Raw genomic sequence first — 10,317 nt, 5'->3', positions numbered from 1 at the left:
TTCCCCTGCAGTTGAATATCCTCACGCCGCCCGCTGTGTCTTCCTTAGGGACAGGGTTCCCAGGCAGTACTCCCAAACATCATCAGCCTCTACAGCCATCTGTCTTCTATTGATCACAGAGACAAAGTAATTCTACATTAAGATGATAATATTCCTCACATAGGCACACATCTCTTTCTCACTCTTTCTTCTCCTTTTCAGTATTTCCCCAGTTATTTAAAGAAACCTGTCTTCTGTCTCAGCCCACTTGAGTCTATTTGTGAGTGTCTTCCCTTCCCACCCCTACCCTCTCCATAGAAAAGAAAGATCTTTCTACTTACTGTAACGTATAGAAATATTTCCAGTGACATATTCAAAATACGAAATAGGAAGGGCAAAAGTTTGATGCAATAGGAAACGAAACAAAGAACTAGGGGCACCCATCCTCTAAACAACCAAAACTCCCTTTACAGTCTCCATAAAACTCCCCATCTTCATTGCATATTTTCTAAGGGTCAGTGTAATTGGGAAATTCTGTGATTCTTCCATCATTGTTTCCTCTTATCAGACATATTTTTCTTGAGTGTTAACTTTCAGGATTAAGAAAAAATTATTTATTACTCTATAATCTTTTTTTTTTATCGGCAGGTGGTTGGTACAGGGACATAATCTTTGGATTAATTTATAGAAGATATAAATTTTTATTGTACCTATATAGCATTAAGTGACTGACGTTAAACAGGCTTTTAACAGTTTAAAATCGAGTACAGTTTGTAATTTTTGTTTAGAGAAAATATTTTATAAGTTCTTCATAAAGTAATTTTGAGACTTTGACTCCTCTGCTTCAACAAAAATGCATTGAGAACCTACTTTGTGACTGGCTGTGGGCATATAGAGATGAATAAGACCAACAGGTAACCCATTGGTTGGTGGGGGGGTAGAAATGGTCACAAAGATTGACAGTGCCAGAGCTCGCTGCTCAGTGGAAGCTGCAGGATGGCTCACAGCAGGGAGGGGGCAGACAGGTCTGGCACGGTGCCCACCCAGAACAACTAGGCGATCGGATTTCGTCAGCTCTCTCCTAATGGTCACCTGTGAACCTGCAAGCCTTCTCACCAGATTGTACACAAAATGGGTTTTTACTCAAGTGGATGTAGACTTCAAACAACTTTGGCATAAAAAAGATACATACAACTGGCTGGTTAGCTCAGTTGTGAGGGCTTGGTTCTGACAACACCAAGGCCCAGGGTTCAATCCCTCTGCCAGCCAAACATGTAAAAAGAAAGAAAATAAGAAGGAAATATATAAGACAACGCTTAAGTGTTCACTATAAAAGTTGAATTGCATTCTCTTACCTATAGATTACAAAATTGAACAATCCTGTAAACATTGCTAAAATTGTAACAATTACTCAAAACATATTAAACGTAATATTGAATGTGGCAACCAGATAGAATATATTTCAGAATTAAAAAGAAAGGCTAACCCCAGCAAGGTCTAGAACTGGTGAGTTAACCTCTGAAACATCAGTGTGAACATGCAGGTGCACTGACACTGGCTCTGACTTTCTGCTCCCTCAGGCTCCACAGTGGTTAGAAAGTGATTCTTGTCAGAAATGTGAGCAGCCCTTTTTCTGGAATATAAAACAGATGTGGGACACAAAGACACTGGGATTGAGACAGGTGAGCGGCCAACATCAGCTCGTCACTGGGTTGATAATGTATTTCATTATTTGTATGATTCGTCTGTCATTTTTTTTGAATCACACATTATTCCTGCAAATGCTGTTAATTCCTACATTTTTTTAAATATCACTTTCGTCGTGTGATTAACAGAGAGCAAGACCTTTTCTAAGGCAAGTGAGACTCTTACGTGACTATTCCATTGCTTGTCCTGCATTGGAAGGCAGGGATGCTAGAAAATCCTGACCGCCTGTTTTTACATGGATAAAAGTTCTTTCAGCTTAGGACTGATACTTATTTAAGTCAGTGTTTCATGCTAGCCAAGCACAAAATTAGAATATATATTTAGGGCATACAATTATAGTCCTCATGTTGTCACAGACAGATAAAATGTAACAATTTAGTCCTCACTGGATTACTGTGACCCTAAAAATTTTAGATCGTTCTAAATTGTTCCATTATAAGTATACCTGGAACATTTTTATTAAGCATGTTTCGAGTACCATTTTTATTTTTTTAAAAAACATATAGGAAATAGCCTATAGATTTCAAAGATGCTCTTAGCAGCAGGTATTCATGTAAAACTAAAGTTCTACAAAAAAAATATATTTCTACAGCAGCCTTGAAGGTAGCCACTCGCTCAGGGTGAATATGAATTTGTACAGGTAAGTAAAAAAGAATGCTAATTTTATTCTTTTTATTACTGGTTGCACTTCTATGAGGGATTAGCCCAAAGTTTGTATGTATTAATAAACTTTCTTTGATTTTGCTCACATAGCTACTCTACAGTAAAGTCTAATTCGAGACTGGTAGGCAATGCAGGAGTTATTTAGCACTCATAACATTCTAATGCTCTGAAACAGCACCTGCATTCTGTCATCAGCTGAGTTCTCACAGTGCATGTCTGGCAGTAACTAGTGTGTTGTCATCTGTGGGTCAAGTATTCCAACTTCTGAAGGAAACACAAAGAAATGAGTTTTACTCTTAATGTGTTAACTAATAGAAGAGAGAGAAGAGGTACTGGTCACTAAACTTTTAGTGGTAAAAGAATATGTCAAAATCAATAATAATAATTGTACTATTTTAGAATGTTCTTGGGACTTATTTCCAGAATCACAATTTGAAAGATTAAAAGAAATAGTAGAACATATGATTATGGATATCACTTTCTTAATGAGGGCGCATCGTATTTAAAACTTATTTTAAAACTTTTCTGTGGTATAGGAATAGATTTTTTCTTTGTGAAGTCACCAGTGATTAAGCTCCTAGATGAACTTGAACTTGGTTTTAATAATGTTGTTTGTTAATGTGTAGACAGATAATATGAATGAATAGAAAGCAGTATTTGACCAATAAAGCAAGGTTGTTTGAAAATCCTTGACTAGTATGGAAATGACCTATCTTTTGAGTGTTAATTGATAATTGAATTGGGGTGATTATAATTCAAGGCAAATCTTCCCCACTCCTGTTCCCCTACTTTAAGGGAAACCTTGTGCATTAAAGCAAAGGCTAAAACCCTGTTTTCCTCCTCCCGGACACTCTGGCAGCATCACTGCAGGAAGTGTGGGCAGGCTGTCTGTGGGAGGTGCAGCAGCAAGCGCTCGAGTTACCCGGTCATGGGCTTCGAGTTCCAGGTCCGGGTTTGTGATTCCTGTTATGACTCCATCAAAGACGAAGAGTGAGTGTTTGCATATCTTTGTCTTATTGTATCTTATTACATTTGATAGTATCTGAAATGTGAAGAGCCTGCAAGATGAGATGGACATATTTTTACCTGTGTGTTTATCTCTTCTGAATTTCATAAACCACTTCCAAAGGGAGATTCTCTTCTAGCTTTATGACTTAAGACTACTATTAGTTATCTCAGGCTGCCCCACTGGCTGGGACAGATTTCTCCTGAACCCCGTGAGGAATGCCAAGATCAGTCCAGCAACTGAGTGGACATTCCTGAGCCCCCTCACCCCGTAGAGTGCTGGCAGGGACAAGGCACAGGGATGGCAGTGGTGGAGCTGGCTCTACAGAAACATTCAGTTCCCAACCCTTGCTCACATATGTATGCCAATTTAATTACTGGGGAAAATCCAGAGAACAATGTTCTTGCTTCCATGAAAATCTGAATTAGCGGTCTGTTCTTAAATAACTATTATTTGTGACGTTCATCTGTCTGTATGGCCCCTTCTGCCCTGACTCAGGCAGATCCATAAACACAGAACCACCATTTTTCCTACCCTTTGAGTCGTCTTTTAAAGTAGCAGACTGGCAGAACTTGGCAGAAACCCAAATTGGGAAGCTAGTGTGTCACCACTGGTGTTGGTAAATGGACTAGTGATGGGGGTTAGGGCTGCTGGGCTTCAGAGCAGAGTCAGAGCCAGCGCTGTAAAAGAGTGCTGCTCCCGTGGACAGCAGAGAGATTTCCGGGATCCTGCAGCCTCGCTGTGAATGTTTTCCCCCACCATATGATCTCACCCTGTGCAACTCCTCTTCTATATAAAAAGTTCTTGTTTTTATGTCTAGGGATGTATCAGCTTTCCAGTTAAAAGAATAAAAATCAATAACTTTGGGAGTTTTAAGAAACCTTTTATAAAAACAGTCTTGCAATTTATCATGCTTTCTGTCATCTTTTAATTATAACACTAGTTTTCAAAACTGTAGCCACATTTTTAGGGGCAAATTTTAACACTGTTACTGTATTTACTTTTTTTATGTTGCTAAAAAAAAATGTTTATTCCTTATCTCTAAGTGCAGTCAGGCAAGTATTAAATGATCTCTTTTCTCTTTGTTAGTCGGACTTCTCTAGCAACCTTTCATGAAGGAAAACATAACATTTCCCACATGTCCATGGACATTGCTAGGGGACTGATGGTGACCTGTGGGACCGATCGTGTTGTAAAGGTAACCTGGCTTAATTGTCTCACTTAGCATCTCAGTTTAGATTGCTCCATCCATATGCCATGAATGGGCTTGAGACATTTCCAATTCAGTTACCGTTTTAAAAGTTTGTGGCCACTGAATAATCACACTTTTTTTTTACTAAATTCTTGGGCCAGTAACGCAGGAATTGAAAGTGTTTTATACTTAGTACCTCCCTTGAGTTGTGAAACTACGAAATATTTATATTCCCAGTGGCTTTCTAAAAAAAAAATTAAATGTATAGTAAAACATTATTCTGATGTAATTATTAGGTGTTGACATACTGCTTACAAGCTTTTTTCACTTTTTAGTGAGCTACGTTGTTTTATCTCTATAAATCCTCAGGAGGTTTTGTAGGGAAAGAAGAGAATAGAGAACTTGTCACTTTGACACCCCTTCGAGTTTGACAGCAGTCTGTTTGTCGGTGTTGACCACGTGATCAGTGCTGCCCTTTCCATGTCTCTTCTTTCCCTTGTAGATATGGGACATGACGCCTGTGGTGGGCTGCAGTCTGGCAACTGGGTTTTCTCCACACTGATCGGGAGCTGGGCGACGTCTGCACCTGCGAGCAGCAACCTCCACCAAATGAAGTCCTTCCCGTGTAGCGCCACAGTCACTGTCCCGTGAATGGACAGTAGCCACTTAAAAACAAGTCAACATTTTTAAAAAGAAAAAAGTGGAGAGGTGTGTTTTTGGGCACTAGTGGAACTTCCCTATGGGGATGAATAGGGAAAAGGTTGGTCTATAGTGGTTTCCTGAGGAACGGAATTACTTCAGTGAAACTTCCTCATGAACAGCGAGCTAATGTGGAAGGAAAGAGTAATCTAGCAAAAGACAGTTGTAGAGGGGAAGAAATTGAACAAAAATGTTAATGCCTAGAACTTTCTTAAAGCTGTCCCAAGTACAAACACACTTCCACTCAGATGAGCCGGCCTTCCTAGGGCTCCTGTGCTCTCTGTCATTGGAGCAGGATTTGGGAGGAAGGAGGACTTGTTCTCTCTTTCTTGAGGGGTGGCAATAGGAACTGAAGAAACCAGAGATCTCTCCTTTAGCATTGGCGGTATGTGAACATTCCCTGCACTTAGTTATTGATGAGCGTCTTAAAGACGCCTGCTCTCTTCAGGTCGTGTGTCATCTGCATTTAGTGTTTGGCTTGCTTCACTGTCTCTCTTCCCAGCCAGTGTGCTGTCGGTGGACCTTTGCAGCTGTTTTTAAGCCAGTCACGAAATTTCTATAATAACCAAGGCAGCCCACAGTCTTCCCTTTCCCCCAAATGTGCTCTGAGGACAAAACTTTTTTATGGTGCTGTTAACATGGGAGTCGCACGAGCCGCCTGACTTTTTCTCACCGCAGTTAGTAATGACTAATGGAAGATCCAGCTACCAGCGTGATCGTGATGGGAAATGATAAGTCTGTTCCATGGAACAGCTCAGTCCTCCTAACAGACACATTCTGTTTGTAGTTCCAAGATGAACCCCTGCAATAGTGTGGAAATTTAATACACTCCTCAGAAAAGTGCTCCAAAGCTTTTAAACTGTGTTGACTTTTAGTTGTAACTAGTATTATTCATATTTCATAGAAAGAAATTGGTGACCCAGAGCTGTGATCGTCAATCAGGTCTTGCACAGTGATTCCCAGCTTATAAATTGCTTTCCTAACAACTAGCAAAATCTGTTGTTTTGGCATTTTTCCTTTTTTTTTTGGTGGCTGGCTGGTACAGGGATCCGAACCCTTGACCTCAGTGTTACCAACACCGTCCTCTAACCAACTGAGCTAACTGGCCAGCCCCATAATGGCATTTTTAAAGCTTTTGGCCACTGAGTACGAGGATGAAGAAGAGATGGGGAATGGGGAGCCTATTTTGTAATATTCAAATATTTATATGTGTTTTTTGGACAATAGTACACATGTCTATTACTTAAGAGCTGTGGAATTGAGTGGAGAAGGGTCTACTTTTTAAAAGGACAATGTAAGAATAGATAGAAACAGTGTCTTTGTTAGCCTTACAAATGGATATTGATTAAAAGAAAAAACAGTACTTCACCACTGTGTTAGGATCATATCAAGATAACATGGTCATCCTATATGATAAAACTAAGGGACTAAATCTGAGTTATGACTGTGTCTTAGCAGGACTAAAAAGTTTAAGCCAGGCAGTTAAACTAAGACGTGTTAGTGGTTGTGTGACACAAATAATAAGGAAAGGAAAAGGAGGTCAGGAACATCATGTTCTGGAATGATCTGCATTAAAAGTTTGTCTTCAGAAATAAGTCTGAAGGATTTTGTTGCTCCTTATAATTTTTGTGTTGTATCACCTGGTAAGGATGTTTCTTTTAAAAACTTTTCCCAGACCCTTTGCAAAATGTATATTACTAATTTAGTTTGGAAGAAGAATTGAGTGATGATAACTTTTAAACCACAACGTTAAAAGCTTCATATATTAACTTTAGTTTAGTTAATGGTTCAGCCCATGTAAAGGTGCTATCCTGGGGATTTTTATTAAGTCTTGAAAGGAAAATAGAATATGATCAATTTCTTGCTCTGTGGAAGAGTGCTGAACTGTGGTTTTGTTTTCCTGTAACTTCTATACAATGTGGCTTTTTAATGTCTATGGTAGATTGAACCAGAGTATCTGCTGAGAATACTCCATGCCTTTCAAACTTTATTTTTAAAAATTCTGAATGAAAAATCCTATTTTCCATAGAGGGCAGAAGTTGTTATAGTGCCTCCTAAGGGGTTAAGTTAATATAAATCAAGGAGGAAATTTGTATTTAAGGAAGATTTGGAGTGAGGTATCTTAGAAAAGGAAAAGAGAATGTTTCAGCATAGTTTGCTCTCCACCTGAGTCTATCATTTTCTTTTTGAAAAAATACATGCTAGTCTTGTCTGTATTATACGCTAGGTAGTAAATGGGATAATATTTTTTTATAGAGGTGGGCAGAAATTATTTTCTCAATTTTTGCTGACTAGGCACACAAGGAAAATACAAATAGGCTTATAGTTATTGCCTTATCTTGACTGCGTTTATCTTAAAACGCATCATTTGTAATAGTTCTTCATGTAACAGTTTACTGGTCTTTCCACTCCTGAATACTCAATCTAATTTGTACAAATAGTGATTAAGAAGTACAGAATATTAGAAAAGATCCTTATATTTAGATCTAATATGTATGTGATAAGGAAATGGCAATTCTTCGTTATAAACATGTTTTTAAATTGCCCTTTATTAGTCCAAGTGATAGCAATACCCCATAGCATTAGGTAGAAACAAACTATTCATTATATTGTAAATCTCCATTTACTATGTCCTAGTTCTGTCCTGCTACCTAGAGGATATGAGCAAAAAATATTGCTCTAGAATGTGTCACTTTGTTCTCACCTAAAAAAATTCAGTTTGTTAATATCTACATTTTTAAACTGTTGAAACTGACCCAGATATGTAATAAATACCACAGTAGCTCAGACCCAAGGAGATATTTTCTAAAATCTAAAATTTTCGGGAGGAAGGAAAATAAATAAATATATAAATAATTAGAATCAGTTTTCATTGAAGTACTTTCCACTTCCATTATTGGATCTGGCATCTCCTAAAATGTAAGAAACCAGTTACTATTAGTGATAAACCATCTGTTCATTATAAATGTGAGGTTTAACAAATAAGTAATACATGCTATATTTATTCAAGTGTCTATTGCTTAATTGTTAATTGTGAGCAGGTTGTTGAATGCCTACTCTATTTTCTGCAGTTTACAGTAACTCTTTGTGTAAGTTGAAATTTAATTGTGCAACAGATTTATATTAGAGTACAATTTAAAGTGTTTTTCTCTATAGCTTTTTTTGACAGGGGAAGCAAAGGGTAATGTTAATTAGTACATTTTGTTCTCATACTAGCTGTGTTTCTATAAGATATGGTGCACCGTGTATCCCAGAGAGGCTAGAAAATGTTGTTCTTTGCTCCTATTTGTGGGTTCTGTTTTTGTGTTTTTTTGAGAATATGCATACAATAAAATATTCCTTGCTGGTTACTATATGGTTTAATTTAGCTTTTGTTATGTTTGATCTGGACATTGGGCAAGAACAGTAGTGACCATTTATTTAGCACCCGGGGTACTGGGTGCTTTAACTACATTGTCATATTCAATCCTGGCAACACTTCTGCAAGATGTTTTTTTCCCCATTTTACAGATGAGAAACCAGGAAGGTTCTGTCTATCTGATGTCTGACTTGAAAGCACATGTCTTCTCCATTTCTCCTGCCTTAATGTGCTAACATGTCATGAGTGTTGTATGTAAGGAAGGTGGGTATTGCTCCCTCTACTGACGTTAGGGAAAGTCTGCTTGAATCATCACTCTGCGTAGCTCAGGGTGGCTCGGCTCTCTGGCCGCACACAGCGACTCTGAGACACCGTGATCTGAGTTCTGCTTTTCCGCCTCAGCTGCTCAGTTTTGTGAGTAAACACGCGATGGTTCAGACTCAAGAGAATTCATTCTTCAGCTAAACCAGTGAGAGATTGATTTAGAAACCAGAATGGCGATTTATTGTGTTTTTCAAAACAGATATAGCGTTCTTTTCTCTCATCATCAAAATAATATTTTTATTATAATAAAAACAAAAATAAAAAGATACTGTGAAAAAGTATAAAACAAGATTTTATAAAAATCCTCTAATCCTACCACCCAGAGAAAAAAACCATTAAACTTATGCTCTGTGTATCTTTCCAAAGTTTTCTGGAAAGCCTCTACACATATGCCACACTTATATATTTTTAATGGGACCATACTTGATACATTATGATAGTTTGCCCAGATCAAAAGGTAGAGCTCCGTGTTAGTATTTTTAATTGCTGCATGGTTGCAGTAGACATTAACTGTGTGCCATCATCTGGGAACGTGCTAGGATGGCACATCTCTATCCCTTCAAGGTGAGGTAAGGCCTTGTGACTTGCTTTAGTAAATGAAATGTGGCAGAAGCTTCCCTGTGGGTGAGAGGCTCTACCACGATAGTTTCTTCCACGGCAGTCACGGAAGCGTGTATTATAGAGAAGTCTGACGCAATTCATCCCCGGCACACAGCTGCCCTGGACCTGCAGTGGGCTTTGCATGAGTGAGAAATAAATCTTCATTGTTTCAGTCCACTGAGGTAGGAGTGTGTGTGTTTTAACTGCAGCATAATCTAGCCTGTACAGCAGGATTCCATTGTTCTGTTATGTGGCTAAACCATTATTTATTTTACCAATCCCATAATGAAATTAGATTGCATGTTTAGATTATTTCTGATTTTAATTAAGACATTAAATGTTTAAACATACTAAGCTCAGCATGCTTATATGTTCATTTTTGCCCACTTTTCTAATTGCTAAAAGTAGGAATTGCTAGGCCAAAGAATATGCATTTTGTAAGTTTTTTATTCTTTTTTCTTTTTCTTTTTTTTTGGCGGCTGGCCAGTACAGGGATCCGAACCCTTGACCTAAGGTTTTTATTCTTATTGCTGATATCCTCACACTATCACCAACATTTGAATTTGTTCCTTTGATTAGGCAGTATAAAGGTATATCTTATTGTCTTAATTTATGGAATTGCAATTAGTTTACAATGAAAATTATGTCAGTTTCCTAAGTGGAAAACTGAAGATTCTGAGGTCTGTCTGACCTCAAAGCCCACGCTCATTTTTCTAGTACCCTTTTTGGCTCCTTCATGTTTGAAGAAATTTTGGATCCTCAGTTGACATTCGGGGCAGTGTGGCTTTG

The 10,317-nt window shown here is 38.1% G+C and overlaps 1 protein-coding gene across 1 annotated transcript in view; it reads left to right on the top strand.

The window, feature by feature from the left end:
- Positions 1-8,596, top strand: part of WDFY1 (WD repeat and FYVE domain containing 1) — a 36,582-nt gene extending 27,986 nt beyond the window's left edge. The window contains exons 8-11 of the mRNA XM_008577717.1: positions 1,560-1,661; positions 3,209-3,339; positions 4,445-4,553; positions 5,050-8,596. Coding sequence (XP_008575939.1) covers positions 1,560-1,661; positions 3,209-3,339; positions 4,445-4,553; positions 5,050-5,109 — 402 coding nt within the window. The 3' untranslated portion in view covers positions 5,110-8,596. The remainder of the gene's footprint in view (positions 1-1,559; positions 1,662-3,208; positions 3,340-4,444; positions 4,554-5,049) is intronic.
- Positions 8,597-10,317: the final 1,721 nt, after the last annotated feature.

The sequence above is a fragment of the Galeopterus variegatus genome, unplaced genomic scaffold (genome assembly GCF_000696425.1).
Source record: "Galeopterus variegatus unplaced genomic scaffold, G_variegatus-3.0.2 Scaffold1569, whole genome shotgun sequence".
Lineage (NCBI taxonomy): Eukaryota > Metazoa > Chordata > Mammalia > Dermoptera > Cynocephalidae > Galeopterus > Galeopterus variegatus.
The sequence above is the reverse complement of the archived record's forward strand: the minus strand, read 5'-3'. Positions and strand labels throughout refer to the sequence as shown.